The sequence below is a fragment of the Diceros bicornis genome, chromosome 20 (genome assembly GCF_020826845.1).
Source record: "Diceros bicornis minor isolate mBicDic1 chromosome 20, mDicBic1.mat.cur, whole genome shotgun sequence".
Lineage (NCBI taxonomy): Eukaryota > Metazoa > Chordata > Mammalia > Perissodactyla > Rhinocerotidae > Diceros > Diceros bicornis.
Genome location: NC_080759.1, coordinates 10,060,735 through 10,080,834, shown reverse-complemented (window position 1 = coordinate 10,080,834; position 20,100 = coordinate 10,060,735). Strand labels below are relative to the sequence as shown.

The 20,100-nt window shown below is 38.2% G+C and overlaps 1 protein-coding gene across 7 annotated transcripts in view; it reads left to right on the top strand.

Moving 5' to 3' along the window:
• The window catches only part of MAST4 (microtubule associated serine/threonine kinase family member 4), a 545,073-nt gene that overhangs the window by 472,979 nt on the left and 51,994 nt on the right, over positions 1–20,100 (top strand). For all 7 annotated transcript variants that reach the window (XM_058563945.1, XM_058563939.1, XM_058563942.1 and 4 more), the window contains 6 exons: positions 863–941; positions 6,983–7,140; positions 9,085–9,160; positions 10,977–11,186; positions 16,415–16,516; positions 18,815–18,947. In XM_058563945.1, coding sequence (XP_058419928.1) covers positions 863–941; positions 6,983–7,140; positions 9,085–9,160; positions 10,977–11,186; positions 16,415–16,516; positions 18,815–18,947 — 758 coding nt within the window. The remainder of the gene's footprint in view (positions 1–862; positions 942–6,982; positions 7,141–9,084; positions 9,161–10,976; positions 11,187–16,414; positions 16,517–18,814; positions 18,948–20,100) is intronic.

Genomic DNA, 20,100 nt, shown 5'->3' with positions numbered 1-20,100 from the left:
TCTGAGGCCCTTGTAATGACCGTAAATCAAAACCAGAGTCCAACCCAGAAGCTACCCATTCTATAACCATTTGAAGATAAAAACCAGTCTCTTCAAGACTCCTGACAGCTTTGCTTTCATGACTGGGGCAGACAACTCTACTCTTTGCATTAGGTTCTATCACTAGTGGAGGATTTTCATTCTGCCCCTGCTGTCAGTGGCCGGAGCTGGGCTGCATACTCATAAACTCTGCCAGAGGCTTTTGCGGCAACACTTTGTAAAGCCAGGTCATGTCAGAAGGCAGGAACTCTTAAGACATTTGGAGCATAAGGTCAGTCACTTTTCTTAGTGCTAAAGTTATTTGCCACTTAAGGCTTGAGCCAGCCATGAGCCCGCTGATCCCTTCTTCCCTAGGTGTGCTGAGTGGAACTGTTCTCTTGAAAATAATAAGCGGCAAGTCTTTAGGATGCAGTGAAAGTCTTGTACCATGCTGGAATTCAGGCCTTTCCAAAGATCATGGCCCCAGTTATCAGTTTCCAGATAAGAGTATTTTTCCTCCTCTCTTTCTGTTTTTATTCATTTGAATCTGCTGAGTCTGACCATTGTAATTATCCCTGGTATTCATTTTGTCAAAGTGTATTAGTGAGAGATCAATAATATGGATCAACCCATTCACTTGCTACTTGTTTGGGTGTATTGATTCAGTTTAAATAAAAGTCAACCTGCTGTATAATGTTTGTTTACCCTGGCCCTTGCTGAGCATTGCCATATCCTCACTGACTGTATCTGTGTCCTTTGTTTGACTGAGAATACTTGGTGTCCCTGCGGTCTCCGGGTAACATTACTCCAGCGTTAGCCTAAGCTAATCTCCCTTTCTCAATAGGACTGATGGACGCCGCTGGTCCCTGGCTTCTCTCCCCTCCTCTGGCTATGGGACAAACACACCCAGCTCCACGGTTTCTGTAAGTGCCCGACTTCTTTGCTCTCCCTCACAACCACAGAGCTCTTATGCAGGCTGTTTTCTCTGCGTGTTTCCTGGTAGGAAGGAGAAGATAAATTCTGCATGTCTGCCACTCTGCATAGGTTACACATCAAGTGATGAGCTGACAAACATAAAAAGGGCATACTTTTTGCTGCAAGCTTTTAAACTCTGGTACACAAATTGAGTAAGTCCCACGATCACAAGTTTGGAGGAGACTGGGAGCTTTCGTTTTAATACCATTTGGTGTTTTGGGGGGAAAAATGCAATCTGGTTTTATTGCTTTGGTTCCACGCCAGTGATATTAGTACTGAAAATGCCATTAAACTTTGTGGCCTGGGTCTTTTTCTCTTGTGTGGCTTAGATGCAGGGTTTGTTTTGGGGGGGTTTTTTGGCAAGCTTTAAATTTGTCTGTGTCTTCTAGGTAAGAACTTTCTTTTAAGGAGAGATTAAAAGAATTTAGTAGTAAGTTAAGATAAATAAAGAGACAAGATGAAACCGTGAAAATAGAATAGAGGAGGAAGGAGACGCTTGCCCCAAACTGTAACCTTGCAACAAGAGCCTTAGCAATTACTGGAAATGATTCAGTAGGCTAGATATATGCTTCCTCAGTTTAAAGTAGTCGTGTTGTCAGGTGTCTGTCTCTGCAGAGCTTTAGAAGCCAGTGGTCATTTAGAAAGATCTGGTATGTTATAGGTGTTCAATAAATACCTAATGGAGTGGTCTGAATGCTCTTGTACCAGCCAGGAATGTGGCCCTGATGATGATTTTAGAGCCCCTTCAGATTCGTTTCCATTTCCTTTTTGTCAAAATCTGTGGTTTATTGTGCAGGGCTATCCAGCTATTGTTTTTTCCCCACAGACTCCAGCACTGTGCTAAGCATATAGATTCAGCTGCTTAATAATACTTGAACTGAAAAGAAACTATAATTAAATTTATAAACTCTAACTGGTATCACCAATGCCTTATATTTTGTGTTTTCAGAATCCCATATGCAATACAATGTAGGTTTTCTGGAGCACCTTTAAAACGGACTTGTTAAAATCTGTTGGATTATTTTTACCATCTCCTTATAGTATTTTATTGAGGAGAGGTAATTTGTTTTCCTATCCGTTATTCCATTTTGTTGTGCTATGTGAGTTTATTGTTCATTTAGATCAATTTTGTGAAACATCCTGACAACCTTGAGTAGTTTCAGTGGCACATCAGCTTCACATCAGGAAACGATGCTTAAAACTCCTGAGTGTCTTCAGTGGATAAAATTGTCACTAAATAACAGTAAAGTCACCCTTGGTTATTGTGTCAGGAACCATCATTAGTTATTGGCCCATATTGTAGATGTTGAAAATGTGAACAACCACAGTGTGGAAACAAACGCTAAAATTGATTGACCAGAGAGAAAAAAAGAGTAATTTTCTAAATTTTAATTATTGTTCTTCCCCAGACACTTGGGCATCTCCATGCTCAAAACTTATATTGTGTCTCTTGACTCCAAATTCTTTTTTACTTCAACTAAACCACCTTGCTTTGCCCTTCAGTCAAGTTTTATTATAGTTTGGATACAGAAATTTCCCTTTTGCAAGAAAAATAGGGGAGAGTAGAGGATCATTCTCCTTTCCATCTCTAACTAGTAAATCATACACCATTTTTAAAAGTGAACCTGTAGGGACTGGCCTGGTGGCGTAGTGGTTAAGTTCACTTGTTCCGCTTCAGTGGCCCGGGGTTCTCAGGTTCGGGTCCCGGGTGCAGACCTACACACTGCTTATCAAGTCATGCTGTGGCGGCATCCCACACACTAAATAGAGGAAGACTGGCACAGATATTAGCTCAGGGCTAATTTTCCTCAGCAAAAAGAGGAAGATTGGCAATGTATGTTACCTGAGGGCCAATCTTCCTCACCAAAAAAAAAAAAAAAAGTAAATCTATAAAAAAGGGGTGAGCTACGTAGAATTGGACTTCATCTGATACAAATAATTTTAAAAAACAATTTTTAAATAAATGTTTATTATGTGCTAGGCACTAGTCTACTTACAATGCATTGGCTCTTTTCATCCCAGCAATGTACCCTGTAAGGTAGTTACCATTGTTTTCTTCATTTTGTGGATCAAAAATGTGCAGCACAGAGAATGAACTGAGGGGCTGTTTACCAACCCCCTTGTTTTACCAATAAGAAGACAGTAAGTGTTCTACACCCCAGGCCCCTGGCTCTTTTTAAGGAATTTACATGGTATTTCTTAAAACAAACCTTCTAATTAGTAAACCTGACCTGGCCATCTGTCATAATGGAATCACTGCTGTCCCTGATTCCATATGTGCCTCTTGAGACAGTTTCTAGTCACACACACATATTCCGTGTTTCTAACAGCTTCTGACCAGAGGTAAGACAGCTTTTCTCTGAAGTGTTTATTTTATTGAAGAAGGTAGTATCATATAATTGTTGATCTCAGATTCCTATTTTTTCCTTCAAAATGAAATTTTAGCTTTCAAAATTATTCTTTTTGCCAAAAGACATAAGGAACTGTGAAGTTTGTGGAGTGTAGGTGCTGTTGCACAAAGTTCAGCTATCTTTTCTTCCTGTTAGTTGTTGATAAAAATGGTAAGCGAAAATTTGCTCACCATTTGCTACTTCTCATTTCCTTCAGTTTGTGTTCTTGTCCTGTAAATATTGGGGCAAAAATTGTGCAAAACCGCTTAGTAGTTGCATTTTCTTCTTTTCTAAATCAAACCTGAATCGCTCTTAGATTCTTGTTTCCTGGGTTAACTCTTAGTCATTTGGCCAATCAGAAATGCCTTTTAGTTATTTTTTAAATAAAAATACAGAATACATACAAATAAAATTATAAACACTTTAAAAATATAGCTTAAGTTTTACAGATCATTGTGTTGTTAGCTGAATTCCAGAACTGCTTATGCTGAAACGTAAACATCATGTCTTTATCCTTTGAATATTACAGAAACTGCAAAATTGGCAAGTGTTAAAAATGCTGTATTCTGAAATTGGAAAGATTCAGTCATGTGAAGTTAATCATTCCTTCCAGAGAATATTCAGTATTGCAACTTCTTTTAACTTCAAATTTTGCAGTTAAAATTAATTTGTGGAACTTTTCCAAGATAATATTCAGATCATAATTTTCAATCTTAAAATAAATAATATTGAATTGCAGCAGTAGAAGGGCATTCTCCCATATATTTCTTACTAGATAAAGTATTTTTATGCTGAGGGAAAGAATGGAAATAAGAATATAAATATCTATAAATATGAGGTATGGCCATAAAATGATATTACTTTTAATAAATAACAAGTAGAAAATTATGCATACATAAGAATACTGTCCTTTACAAAATGGTTATCTTGAGAGACTAAATGCTTATTTGAATGATATCATTATTCATAACATTTTTTGCAACTCTTCTAATTGCCTTGAGAACTAGCAGCACAGTTTTGTATGTAAATCTTCACTCTCTGAAAGTGGATTTGATTTATGATGTAGTCAAAAGTCATATGCAAACTAGTTGGGTGCTGAGATTCACTGGCACCACACTTAGAGAACACACTAGAAATATAAAGTAATGAGACTCAGTTTATTGGGAAACTCACAAGCTCATGCTTGAAACTCTTGTAGAAGTGGCATTCTGAGGATGTTTTGACCAGTGGAGGTATCTTTTCAATAAGTGTATGAGGCTTTGGGAACAGCCCCTGGACTGTCTGCTGTCCTGGCAGCTCTCTTCACTGGCACTGCGAGTCCTCTGAATCCCTGGTCGCTGCTGAAACTGAACCTTGGACTTCTCTGTGGTCCAATATCAACTCACTTTTTGGGCCCCTTTTGGCACCTTTCAAATCCCCAGGATATTTTACTGGCCTACACTTGTTCCCAGTGCTGTAGACTCCTCCTAGTGTGACTTGGGTTTGATGTCACCCTTTTCCTATTTAGACCTTGCTTGTTTCAACTGAGACAGAAGAGGCTCTCTCCCAGAGAAGCTCCTTTCCTCCTTGCTTCTTTAATACTGTTAAGGTTATAATACTTACTTATACCACTGCATCATTCAGTTTAACATACTCGCATCAGTAAACACAGGGCACATTCCCTGTGGAGTTCAGTTATATGGCTATCTTTATGGTATAACCACCATATTCTCTTCTTAGAGTTAACACATTAACATTTTGTTAAATTTGCTATGGCTATTTTAAAATACATTTTTATTTTGTTTAATAAATAGAATGTTAAAGACACCACTAAAGTCCTTCCCACCCAATCCCTTTATCCTCCCTCCCTCCACGGAGGGAACCACTCTCCTCAAGTCTCTTGGTATCGTCCCGATGCAAGTACAGGTCCGTAATACCTCATGAGAAACTCTGGAGCCCTGTGTGTTTTGGAATTAATTTTCGCATTTTAGAAAGGTAACATGATCCCTGTACTGTACAGAACAACCCAACAGCAACTGGGCCAGCAGCTCATAGTCAAATATATTAGTATTTCCACAGCAACCTGAATCGCATTCACACTAAGTGGATTAAAGACATATTTTAAATAGCTTCCTATCAGTTCAGTTGATGCTTTGCCACCAAAAGGGATTACTGTAAACTTAAGAATAAACTTATGGGTTTGGGGGTTTTGAAATCTTGGACACAGAATGTGGACATGGACGTACCTTTGAGACATATGTACAGTTCTTAATTCTGTTTTTCTGTTCACTGATTTCCTTATTGTGCTTTTATCGCTGCTGCTTGTCTTCTGCTTGCATTAATTTTATTATTCTTTTCCTGAATTCTTGAGTTGACTTCGTTGATGTGTTTTATTTCTTTTCTCATAGTGAGAGCAGTTAAGGCTGTGCCTGTACTTTCTGAATAGAGCTTTGGTTTATCTCATAAGTTTTTCTCATAGTGTTTTCATTTTTATGGTTTATAAAATAATCTACATTATTTTAAAAAACCCTCTTTGTGTCTGTATGTACTTAGTAAGGTGTTTTATAATTTCAAGGTATAAGGATATTTTTAAGCTCTAGTCATTAATTTCTAGAATTACTGCATTGTGGTGCTTCTGTGTTTATGAAGTGTGCTCTTAATGTAACGACAGAGTTTTTTTAATTAAAAAAGCCTACTGTAACTGAATTTTCAAATGAGTGGTATCTTTCAATGTATGCTTATTCTAACCATGTTTCCATTACTCAAACATTTCTTGATCTCTTTTGTTAGAATTGCTTACAGGGTTCACCTTCCAATCAAAACAAAAGCAAAAACAATGGTCTCTTTGCTTTGTAGTTATATTTCTCAGATTGACTAAAAGCAATTTTATTTAGCCATTTACCTTTTCTACCTTGTCTTGCTCCAAGTATTGAGTGACGATTTTCAAAAAGCAAATCTATACTCAAGGGATAAAAAACTTCACCACCACCGAAGCTGTTAAAAAAAAAAAATGATAGTGTTAGCCAAAGAAGAAAGGAAAAAAATGCCAATTTTTAAAACAATGGCATTATTGACAAAAGTACCTTCTTTCCTTCCCCTTTTTACAGGGCACGTATCGATGGTAATTGCGTCAAAGGACAGCATGCTTTGTAAAGAGAGACCTCATTACCTTATTTATGATCACACATCAGAGAATTCATGTGATGGTACTTACCTAAAAGTCACAGTATTTGATTGTGAACAGCAGTAGATGTGAGGGTACCATACTCACTTGAGAACTAATGTGTCATTTAGGGCACTCAGATTCTCACTCCAATTGTCACCTTCTTGCTTTGGCTTTGACTGGGTCCTATCCATTTTCAGAGCCTATGTTTTCTCCAGATAGGAAACTGTCTTTTTGGGAAATTGTCTTATAGACAAATGAGATGAAATATGGAAGCCGTTTTGACCTCCCAGAGAAAGCATCAAGGTATACATTTAGGCACTAGTTATTGTAATTATAACATGAAAAGGGAACAATATAAAATGGTGGTATATCAAAGTTTAGTGCTTTGATATCATATTCATTTGAAGAATTTCTTTTTGAGGTAATCATGTAACCTCACTTTGGTCTCTTTTAGTCATCCTGTTCCTCCCAGGAGAAATTGCATCAGTTACCATACCAACCAACACCAGATGAATTACACTTCTTATCGAAACATTTTTGCACCACCGAGAGCATCGCCACGGAGAACAGATGCAGGAACACGCCCATGCGCCCCCGTTCCCGAAGTCTGAGGTGTGTAGACCTGGTTGGAAAATGTTACTTAATTGGATTATCTCTTTTCGACCATTTCAAGGGAATACTTTTGCTCCTCTAATTCATACATGTTAAATGATTTGTGAACTACTATAAATATAGTGCGATTTCTCCATCTACACATGATATTGTTAATTACCATTGAAAGGCATCTTATTACTTTTCTTTTAAATTCTCACAATTTGCTAATTACTGTAGTGGCAGTAGTCATGATGGGCTAAACGGACCACCTATAAAAACTTATAGCCATTGAAAATTTCAAGACAATCTAGGTACGGTGCAAAAGCAGTTAATATTTTAAGAGGGAGAAGCTTGACTGCAAAGGAAAGACAGCACATTCAGATTCACACGTGGAATTCAGATTCCACATTATAAAAACCCAGATCTTTCATTCTTTCTTCTCATCATGAGTCTTACTTTCTCCAGGAGTTTGTGTCCCTTGAATTTTGTGGATGCCAAGTGTAGTCCATTTGACCCTGAGTACGGCCAGGTTTATTTTGACCTTGTTTTAAAAAATAATCTATTTTTTAAACAGTTTGGTTCTTCAGAAAGCAGACTCTAAAACAGAGATCAGGATGTTTATTAGGGAGTGCTCAGGATCAGCACCTGTGGAACGGGAGGGAGGAAGCAGGATTGGTCAGAGGGAGAAGTCTAGCTGCAGTACAGACCCAACAGCCACAGCCGACCCCTCAGGGAGCTCTGGGGATGGCATGACCATCAGAGTCGTCCCTCTGGGCTAAATGACCCTTCCTTTAAATCCCACCTCAGTCACTGGATGTAGAACCCTGGGAAGGACTTGGCCTGGCGTGAGGTGACTCTGCAGCTGAGGCCATCCCTAAAGGTTGCTGAGAGCAGAAGGCTTCTGCAGCCCCAGCAGCTGGGACAACACATCCTTCTCTCCAGGGGGATCAGGGCAGTCCATCCTCGGCTCCACTACAGTATGAGATTTTGATGCTATAGAATTGGTGTACTTGGATATATTAAGGTTTTATTATAAAAAATAGTTTGTCAGATGTTCAGTTGAATATCAGAGTTTACTGAGAAGGGTTTTCCCTTTGTACCTTTCTTACTTAGTATCATAAACTGATAGTAAATATAGCCACACTGGGTAATTGTGGGTGTGTTAGATTATTTTGAGATATGGAATAAAAGATCAATTATATGAATTCCTTTAATGACATTGTATCTTACCACACAGGTGCCCTTTTAGATTTTATGAAAGCAGTTCCTAGGATATCTAGTGCAAGCTATAAGCTCCCAGGAATATAAATACTCACACTGAAGTTGCATAACTATATGCCAGTAGGAAGGAATGTGAACCTACTGCTGAAATAGAGAAAAACGCCCAACAGTTGCATGCCTCTGTTGCATATTGTAAACAGTGCCTACCTCGGCATCCTAAATAAACGTTTGCTAGCCTAGAAAATGGATTTCAGTGGTGACACCTGTGCCATGGCAGACTCTTAAAGCTCTTGAGTGGTACGTGGCAGAGCGCAGGTGTACGATGAAACTGTGAAATTACACTGTTCAACGTGTCCTGGGTGGGGTTGTGTGTAACTACCCTATTTTGTTTCCTATGGCAGTTCATTAATTGGTTTCCAGAACTATACAAGTGCATGCTACATACAGAATATAATCTCAGTTTAAGAATGTGTTGTGAGCTAGTTTTATATTGTAGCTATTATTAATTAGTGGCATTTCACTTCTTGAGCTTTCTTTTTGAATCCTTTTTAGGTCATCTCTGTGTTTATGGGTATTATGTGTACATGTGTACTAGTGACTGATTTTGTAGTTTATTACCTAATATACTTTTCTTACGAATGTTGCATAGTACTTTTGATGCAACCAATTGTTTATAAATAAAAGGCTTATTTTCGTTTCATGCTGTGGCAAGTTTAAAAGGGTAATTTGCTTTGCTTGCAGCCCTGGACGTTCTCCTGCCTGCTGTGACCATGAAATAATTATGATGAACCATGTCTACAAAGAAAGGTTCCCAAAGGTAATGAATTGAGTTGAAGATTCCTAGCATCTGAATGAACGGCAACATAGGGTTAGCGTCTGTAGGGTGGTTTTGTTGTGGGAAATAATGTTCCCGTCCAGTAGTGGTTTGCATACAACAGTACCATAGCCTTCTTGGAAAGATAAAATCTCTAAACGTTTTTGTAAACTGCCGAGAACTAGCGACACCGTCTGTGTGCTGAACTGGCTGAAGTGAATCCTGCAGTTGTACTGCCCGCTGGGGGGGCCTGGTGAGGTGCTGCGCGGAGAACCGGCTTGGAGAGAGAGGCCTAGGCCCGCATGCTCCTTGTGCCCATGTTCTGGGCCTGCTGCTATGTTGGCAGGCAGAGACTGTTTTTCTTCCTCAGCAGCCTGTAGAATGGTATGTCAAGAAATTTACCTAAGTTTTCTTTTCTGTTGACTTCCTATCCCTTTAGCAATAATGTGTCTAACCCTATTAATTTAGAGGGGGAGGTACAATTGCAGTGTTCCCCATTAGACTGGCAAAAGGAATTGGAATTGAGCCAGAGAGGACTTGGTGAAGGTTGTTGCCAGACACCCTGGCTATACCGAGCTGCTATCGGGTAGTCCCCGTCACCTCGTTTCCACAGCTTTTCCACCAGAGTGGTCCTACACATTTGGGAAGAGGCAGTTTCTCCATTTTGTTCCTGTTCCTCCCCCACTACCTCTGTAGCCGTAGGCAAGAGAACAAAAGGAAATCTTTGGTTTTGTAAATCAAGAGTGGAGTACTTCTTATTTGTAATGAACCCGACATTGATGTCATTGATTAAAGCCGTTTTAGCTATTTATTACATGTCACTTGTTCACCAGGGAAACAGATCCTGACTAGACTAGTTAATACTAGTTAGGATTTTAGAGGGGAGCAGGAGGCAGAGGGAGTCTCCCCACATGTACAGTTAATGGAAGCAAAGAATTTGATTAGGCAATAGGGGATCACAGGAATGAAATGAAAACTGGAAAGAAAATTTTAGATTTATGTTACCAAGGGAATCCCCTTGGCCTTTTGCACGTGAGGTAGTTTTTTGAGAAAAGGATAAAGTGGGTAAGATGCTTGTTCCTGGTACATTAAAACATAGCCAAGAAAACAAACTCTTGCCCCCTACCCCCGTGGAACTCTAGCAACAGTTCTGATGTTTGAATAGGTAAAAACAGAGCTATTTGATATTTTTGACTATCTGAAAGAGCCCAAGATTGAAATGAAAGCATAATAATTCACAGATATTGAATTATTTGAAGAAGCTTACATGGACCATTTTACATTTGATAGGGCATAGAAAAGAAGTAATTATCACCCTGGGATACTCAGCTTCCTTCATATACCTCAAACCTTTCTTCCACATGGTGAGGCTGCTGCTGCTGTTTCTTTTTTTAAATAGACTTTATTTCTTAGAGCAGTTTTAAGTTCACAGCAAAATTGAGCAGAAAGTAGAGGGAGCTCCCAAATACTCCCTGGCCCCACACACACACAGCCCCTCCCATTAACATCCCCCACTGGAGTGGTCCATTTGTTGCAGTCGATAAACCTAATTGACATATAATCATCACCCAAAGTCCATAGTTTACATTAGGGTTCACTCTCGGTGTTGTCCATTCTGTGGGTTTTAACAAATATATAATGACATGTATCCATCATTATAGTATCATACAGAAGTGAGGCTGCTTTCAAATTTAATTGCTAGAATTCTGTGTAATAACTTGTGGAGGTCTCTGAAAATGCAAGAGGAATGTGATGATTGGATTGTCCACACATATACTTCCTTGTATGATATCCATGTGTGCCTCTCTTCTCTAAATAGGCCACGGCTCAGATGGAAGAACGTCTGAAGGAAATTATCACCAGCTACTCGCCTGACCATGTCCTCCCCCTCGCGGATGGAGTGCTTAGTTTCACTCACCATCAGATTATTGAACTGGCTCGAGATTGCTTGGATAAATCCCACCACGGGCTCATCACCTCACGATACTTCCTTGAATTACAGCACAAATTAGATAAGTTGCTACACGAGGTATGGATCATACCCCATATAAAGTTTTCTGATTTGTTTTGCTTTTCCTCTGAAAAAAGAAAAATTGTATGAGAGCATTTGCTTAACAAGTTTTAACCATGAGATGTAGTTTATATACCAGGGAAGCAAAGAAGAAGAGGAAAAAAAAATTGATTGCTACTTGCTATAAATTGATTCTGGTCGTCATTTTTAGTAATAGAAAGTTAATGTAATAACCTTTACAGGAACCTTGGGACCCAACAATCTATGGCTGTGGGATAAGTGGATTTTGAAGGATTTTGAAGTAGTGATTTTTTTCCCCTACAACCATAAAGTTATAAATTGCCTGAGTGTATGTGCGTTATTTGATGATGCTATCTAGTTCTAATATCTGCAAAAGCTAAATGGAAAATTGCTAGCTCCTTCCAGGCCGTGTGTCCTATTAATTAACCTGCATGTGGTGTTGGGTAGTAAATGGCAACGTATATTTTCATTAGTGTCAGTTCTTCTTCTAACAAAATATCCAATTCCAAAATGACAGATAAACACAGGACCTGTCTAGGTCTAACTCGTGCATGCCCAGCTCCTGATAACACCCAGGACAGGAAGGGGTTGTGTATGGTGGAATGGAATTAGTGCATAATGTTGCTATTCTGACTGAAATTGATCAGCCACAGCCTACAAGTAAAACCTATTTAGCCTATATTTAGCCTGGATATATGCTATTTCTGTATCTCATAGGGCATAAATTATGCCCATGTAAACATAATCGAAGGTGGTTTTCTATAAGCATGAACATGTAAATAATTGCATGGAACTGAGGGAAAATATTAGCATCCTAATTTTCTAGAAATCCATCTGTCCTTGCCCCTGCTGAATTTGGTTGTGGCAAGATAAGAAGGTCCCTCTCTGGCTAGTAGCCACTATATTTTTTTTTTTTTTTCCTTTCCCATCCAAACCTCCCAACCGAGTTTTCTATACTCTGTTCCCACTTCTCACATTTCAGCCTATTGCGGCCCACTAAGACAGTGTTTCTCAGACTATCTTTGGGGATTAACACATTGTTTTGGGGTTTTATTGTTCATTTCCAATTTCTCGTGGACCAATTCTCCTATAAATTAAAATGAAAATTAATTTACAGGAAAATGACCATGCATTTCGGTGTCCCAGAAATATAAAATTGCTATAGGAGTTGCTAAATGTTTACTCTCAATAACTGTGCTTATCTCTTCACAGACTGGTAACAGTTCATGGACTGGCACCAGTCTTCAGACCATGCTTTGAATAGCACTGCGCTAGCACATAGTGTCTGTGTGGGCAGGGATGTTGTCTGTTTTGTTCACCTAGGATAGGGTGTGACACATAGTATGTGTTGAATGAATGGCTTCTGACTCCCTCTCCCTAAACCCACTGATGTGAGATCAACTCCTCCCTCCTATTCTATAACCACTATCTAACTCAGACCCTTATCCTCACTGGTCTGCCTCCCTCCAGTCCTAATCCCTCAAATTTATACTTCTGTGCAGCTGCAAGAATGTCTATCTGACATTCTTCAGTGGCTCCCTTCTGCCTACAAGTGAAAACCATAACATGGCCTGTGGCTGTACTCTCTGTCTCAGTGCATTTAACCACAGTGCATTGTAATGATCTGTTTTGGGCCCTCACTTCGTCAGCATACAGTGGGTTTTTTGAGGGACAGGGATCATTTCCAAATCATCTCTAACTCCCTGGTGCCTAGCATCATGCCTGGTATTTATTGATTCCTCAGTAACTGGGAAGGAGGGAGGAGGAAGATGCATATGTCTACATGCCAAAATATTTGATCTATTATGATTTATCATCACATAATCTAATGCTGCTGTTCCTTTTAATCAAATCAGCTTCTGGAAAATATTAAAACACTATGCATATTACTTTTTATGAGAATACTTTGAATATTATAATTAACAGTGCATTTTTAAACAGAGGAGGCGGATAAGAGAGGAACTCTTTGTGAGATACTCCTTCCTTGATTCCACAGTTCTGTCCCAGGATGTTACCATAATTACCAGTTTAGTCCTGGTTTTTGTTTTTTTTTTTTGCTGAGGCTCGGGAAGATTCTCCCTGAGCTAACATCCATTGCCAATCTTCCTCTTTTTTTTTTGCTTGAGGAAGATGGCCCTAAGCTAACATCTGTGCCAATCCTCCTCTATTTTGTATGTGGGACGCTGCCACAGCATCGCTGACAAGTGGTGTAGGTCCACACCCGGATCTGAACCTGCAAACCCAGGCCACCAAAGCAGAGCATGCAGAACTTAACCACTACACCATGGGGCTGGCGCCTAGTCCTAGGTTTTTTATTCCTTTCTAGGCAGTCCCTAAAAAGGGTAAAATCCATAACCAAACCTATTTACATTGAAACCTCCCGCTTGGTTTTGTTTCTGAGTGATAGACTTCACAGATTGTTGAATGGCAATTAAAATCGTAGGGTTTCAAAAATCATCTGAATGGGCCATATAATAGATAGAAAATTGCTGATTTTTAGAGGAATTCCTCTTTGGGGCAGAGTAACGTGTACTTGTGGCATAAAGGGCATTGTTGGGTAAGAATTAGAATGTCTTCTTGTTTAATCTTCACAAATAAACATTTCCTTCAGTCCTTTTGTGAAAACTAAAACTGTCTGCAGAATCACATTTACGATGTCCTTCCAGAGTTTGGAGCTAAGTGGTCACGGGGGAACTTGTCTCTTCTATATAGAGTGGAATTGTGGGAACTTGCTCTGCTTTTCCCATGATGCAATTGTTGTCACTTCCCAGCTGTGACATTGTGTGCCTGCCCGCCTGTCTCCCAGCCACTTTTCCCTGTTGTCAATCTTCTGCATACCCAGGCAAGATCTCCCTGAGATTTGAGCAGCTTGATGCCTTTTTAAAGTCCTGAGGTCTAGGTCAATTCCAGATAAATGCTTTTATGTCTCCATTCTTTTATTCACTTAGGTGTATTTAACCAAAGAAAATAAAATACGTAAAAAGCTGTAACCCTCTCTTAAATCCGGATCTCAGTATTTTTTATAGTGGCCAACACTTAAAGTACAAACACAGGGAATCCCTGAGTATTGGAGTTTGCTGCTGGCAACCTAGAAACTGTTTCTCTTCTCATGCTAAGAGTGTGGTTTTGCTTGGTGGTGTTTTAACAAAGCTCCCCTCCTCCCCCAGTGACAGTAGATAAAATACTATTTGTGTTAGTATAACTTCTATGTTTTGGCCTTGGTTGTGGCTGATAATTCTTAGAAGTAAGAAGTTGGAATGAACTGATTATTTTTACAATTTTTGGAATGGAATTTGAATAATCTAAACTACTTTTAAATTTTTTAAGATATAGACTTCTTGTTTCCCTTTGAAGAAACCACCAAAACATGTTCAGTCCGTTTTTTTTTTTTTTTAAGATCTGACACAAGAGATTCTGTTTTTTTCTCTTTGTTTTTTGAGGAAGATTGGCCCTGAGCTAACATCTGTTGCCAATCTTCCCCTTTCTTTTTTCTCCCCAAAGCCCCAGCACATAGTTGTATATCCTAGTTCTAGATCCTTCTACTTTTTCTATGTGGGACGCGGCCTCAGCATAGCTTGATGAGCGGTAGGTCCACACCCAGGATCCGAACCGGCAAACCCAGGACGCCAAAGCGGAACGTGTGAACTTACCTGTTGTGCCACCAGGCTGGCCCCATTCGGTCTTTCTTGATTTTCTTTATATCCCTAAATTTATAAAATAGTAATTATAGTGAGAGGAAATTCGGTTTCTAGGCCAAATTATCGATCAAGATGTTAGGTGTTTGCTTCATCTTTAAGGTTTTCTGTTTAGTTTTGATTAAGGATAAACTATAAAGAAGACATATAACCATATTTCTTGGCATTCATTATATCTTCCAAAATCTGTTTTTGTTGCAAAACAAAAATTGGAGAGAAAACTTAGAGACAGTTTAAATATTGTATCTCCTTATATATATCCTAGCAACCTTTCTAGTTACTAGGACCTGTAGTTATAGTTACTAGTTGGTTTTCTTTGAACACATTCTATTCTACAATTATTTACCAATGCTCATTTATCCTGTGTTTTTTCTTTTAAATGTTAGCTGTTTTGCTTTTGCCTGTATCTGGTTTCTGCACCTACATTTTGGAAAGTTGCCTTTGATTTGATGGCTTAAATGTAGTAGACATATTACTGCTAAGTATAATCATTTTTCATAGATTTGGTCTGCCAGTTCTTTTCATGGGGGGCCTAGTCCTTGTCAGAATAAAGCACCTTTGAGAATGATTTTAAGCATTTATTACTGTGTCTGTGAAATTATATTCTATTGCACCAGCATCACCTTGATATATTTTTTTAATCCTTATAGGAAAATAAATCATAAAAATTTAAAAATTAAGAAAACCTAAAAGTGAGCATGCATAGAAGTTTAGATTTAAACTTTTATAACTCGTTTTAAGTCTGCCTTGATACAGATTTACATCATTTCTTCAAGAAAATATCATTGAAAATTAAAATGACTCTTAATAAACTGAGTTTTGTTCTCAGGATACTTTTTGTGCTTAGATTTCATGTGTAGGCAACATGTAAAATAAAATTTAAAAAGATTTTAAGTCAGTTAAATTTTACTGAGTTGAGTGCCTAGGTATTATTTATTCAGTATGTGAAATCAAATTCATGTGTATATATCCAAGTAGAAACATTATCAACCTAATATTTGAAATAAGCAGTGCACAATTCTTATATGTTATGAAATAGCTGATTTATAGGCTAATTGTGTTGCATATGTAAAATGGATTTTGTGAATGTGTTCAATGCCCAGGATAACAAAAGCAATCCTTCAGTATGGTAGCCATTTCAGACATTTAAGATGTTACATCCAGAATATCAAGGTTCTTCATCAGCTGCCTACTCTATCTACTTCTACTATGTACTTAATACGTCATAAACTTTTAATGTCTCCTTCATTCTTGGTTCACGTTAAGAGCCCTAACATCTGATTTTTAACACAGAGAATAAATCACAGTTTTGCAATTAAAATTTAGCTAATAGAGCCGTTTTGCAGTATAGAAGTTTAATAGTGTCCATTTATGTAGAGATAATGTCTGCTTATCAATCTCTTAGAAGTATTTTCGAAATCACTTAATTTTTGAATATTTGCAGTTATCTAATTAGCATGCTTTGCTGATTTTCTTTTCCGTTTAATGGAGCAACACTGTATCATCATTCTTTTCATTGCTCTCCCGTAGGCTCATGATCGTTCAGAAAGTGGAGAATTGGCATTTATTAAACAACTGGTTCGAAAGATCCTAATTGTTATTGCCCGCCCTGCTCGGTTATTAGAGTGCCTGGTAAGTTGCCTCTACATGTGACTCTGTTATTTATTGTTAACTGTGGGAAAACAGTGACCACCGGAAAGTTCCAGTTCCATTTGGCTTCAAAGACCAGAGCTAAATGCAAAGAGGAACTACAACTCGTGAATGTTTATGATGGCATCCATGTGTGGTTTTTCTTTTCTGATTTTAAGTAAGAATTCTAGGACTTGTGCTGTATCGGTGATCATTATATCACATTCTGGTCAAACTTGAAAAATGATCATGAAATAATGTGCTTGAGCCTATGTCAGCATACTATGTTACAGCTAATTTAGAACACTTGCTGTGCTTCACTTTTCTGGAGTTGCCAAGATGCCGAGAGAGGGAAATCAGAGATGTGATATATGGTGACTTGTGATTCTAGTTATTATTTATATTTAAAATGTGGCATGTTAGAAATAAGTGCTAGTCAGCAACCCATTTCGGAGAATACAAAAGGGCCTCCTCCAGACCTGAAGGAATGAGACTTTCAAAGATAAGTTTATTTTATGAATTATATTTTCTTTAATCAGTGATCATTCTCCTTTTTTGCCTTATTTTATATAATTTTGATTGCGATTTCTAGTCAACACTGTGAACAAATATGAAGCTTTCAACATAAGAATAGTTTTAAGGGACTTAACACAGTATCAAAACTCACTAATTTTAAGTTTCACTAGCCATTAAAGTATTTATAATACCATGTACAATACGGCTTTTCAGAATTTTACATACACACTCGCACTTACGTATATGGTGGTATTGCTTTGGTTTTGCTCTTATTTTAATTAACATTTATAGCTTTTTATAACAGTGAAGTGTTCACAGCCCCATGAATATATACCAGTGCATCAGGAGATGTGGTGGAGGGAAATCTTGAGGAGGAAGGTAGGGGTGGGCGGGGTGGGGCTTTCCCTCAATGGCCAGGACCCGACCCGTTGGATCACAGGAACAAAGGCAGCATTTGCCCTTGAGTGTCTCTGATACTCTGGCTGCCTTTGGGCAGGAGAGCTGTGTGACTGGCGAACGCAGGCAGAAGGAAAACTTACTTTTTACTGCTTCTCTCATTGTACCTTTTGAATTATGCACCTCAGGCTTGTACTTCCTGCAGTTTAATTTGGGGGAAAATACCATTTATCATTAGAATGTATTTCTCTAGACAGCAGCAGATATGCTAAGAGAAGATCTTACCTTAAAAGAGGAAATGACTTTTTTACAGTAATCACTTCTAATCAGACGAGAAAAAGTAAAAATACAGCCTCTCCAAGACAGAAGCAAGTGAATTTAGAAGTAGATGTGCAAGTGTTGCCGCTTTGGGCAAGGCTTAAAGCTCTTTAAAATGGAGTTTAAAGCTCTTGAAAGCTTTACCCCATTTGCAGCACGCTTTTTTATATGGCCTTTAGAAACTTATGAGTAATTCTCTGGTGAAATGCTGAGATTCCAAAGTTGCCTATTTGGGGCACTAATCAAAATGAGAAAAATCCTGAGGGGAAAAAAAACCCTAAGAAATATGACTGAAAATAGCAACCGTGCTTTAAATCTGTAGGCATAATTGTTTACAACACATAAATCCACGGATCTATCTAGAGTGATGTGATCCTAAAGATTTTTATTACATACTGGAAGCAACAGACAGCCAAAGAAAGCAAAATACGTAGGGAAAAAATGTATTATCAAATTTTTACAGAAGACAGAGGTAATTGGAAGCACTAATGTCATATTTTTTCTTAATCTTCACATTATATGAATATTAATAACTTAATTTTAGAGTTTACTGATAAAAGTGGTAATTTTGAGATTTTTCTTTCTAATGTTTATGGACACCTCTGTAATAAGGAAGTCTCCTGCAAAACCTTTGAGAAAATGTATTCTAACGTTACTCCTTTTGTGGCTATTTCTGCAGAGAAAGAAACTGAATTTTCTGGATGAGATTCACAGATTTTTAAAACTTTGCTAAAAAGGCACAATTAAAAAATCAGGCCTGTTCATTTTCATTAATATAGATATGTCAAGTGGAGCATAGTACCTTCAAAGTTGCATTACAAGGAAATTGGAAATGGTTGTTATCTTTGGGTTACCAAGTACATAAATGTATCGCTTTAGAATATAAATAGGCTTTGAATATGAAGTGAGAATTATATACTTTTTAAATGAAGTAAGCCGTTTGCCTCCTTTCTGCATAAACAACCCACAACCATGTACATCCAGCAATTTTATTGTGAATGGAATTTGTGTAATAAAACCTCAGAGAATTTTGGCTCAAAGAAGTATCCATCTGTGTTTGTCTTCTGCTAGGAATTTGATCCTGAAGAATTTTACTACCTACTGGAAGCAGCAGAAGGCCATGCAAAAGAAGGGCAGGGCATTAAGACTGACATTCCCAGGTACATCATCAGCCAGCTGGGGCTCAATAAGGATCCTTTGGAAGGTGAGTACCTTGGTGGGGCTGACTTTCCTTTCACTTGCTTACACACCATGGCCTCCTTGAAGAACCATGTGATGAGTCTTTATTTTTCCTGTTTTGGCTCTGTCTATAGAAAAGTCCAAATTTGGGGGCTGATTGTGATTTGAAAGCAAGTGGTAGAAGTTGAGTCCTGAGGAGCAAGGGAACACAACCCATTTTGTGTTTACCTGGGGTATGGGAGAGGGCCTGAAATCCTAGGGGCCTGTCAGCCTGACAATGCCAGAGTGTCCCGCAAGGGTTTAGATTTCAATCTTCTTTGAGTATTTATTCTCTCAGTTCTTCTCGAGGGTACTTTTAATTTTGAAAATGTTGCTAAAGAAATTATAATTAATTTAAAAGTGAAGTATAAATTTAAAGTAATTTAGGAGTAATGTAGCTGATGATAGATTACTTTAAATCAGGTGCCATGTTGGTAGATATATTTTTGCTTACTTGTCCCCCAAAAGTATTAAAAATAGGAATATACAGGAGAGCCAGTGGGGAAAAAATGTTTTTTAAAGCTTATAAAAGGATTTATGGTTGATTCAAATGAAAAAAATAGGTCTAATGCTATTAAATACAAAGAAGAGGAAGTGCCCTGTTAGTGATCTTTAAAAAATCTAATATTGGGAAACCACTGCCCTTCCCTCCACCTTTTCCGTTCATTATTGTTTGGGGTTGTCATTTAAAACATTTAGGTTATATACTGCCTAAAAAGACTCAAAAGCAATCATAGACTCCTTCATTCGAAATTGTCTTCCTGGTTCATTAAAGTGAATTTGCAAACAGTGTTTATCTTGCTAAATTGTTTGTAATGATGGTAACTGTTGGCACAGCTATTCTCCATCTAAAGCCAGGGAACCTGCTGCTCTCCGCCCTGCTCTCCTATTTCCACTGCTTTGTGTGCTCTTAGGGCCATCGGATCTTTGCTTCCAGTGAAATGATGCATGCATTACTGGGAGATAATGCCAGATAAATTTATACTGTACTGAAAGCAATACCACAACAGATTCATCACTTATCAGAGACTGGTGGCTGCTTTTCTGAAAAGTTCCCTGGGGAGAGATTTTTCCCCATGGCTTTTAAATTACCATCTTTACCTTTTTGAATCATGAGTCTTCAGAAATGGTTTAAATCA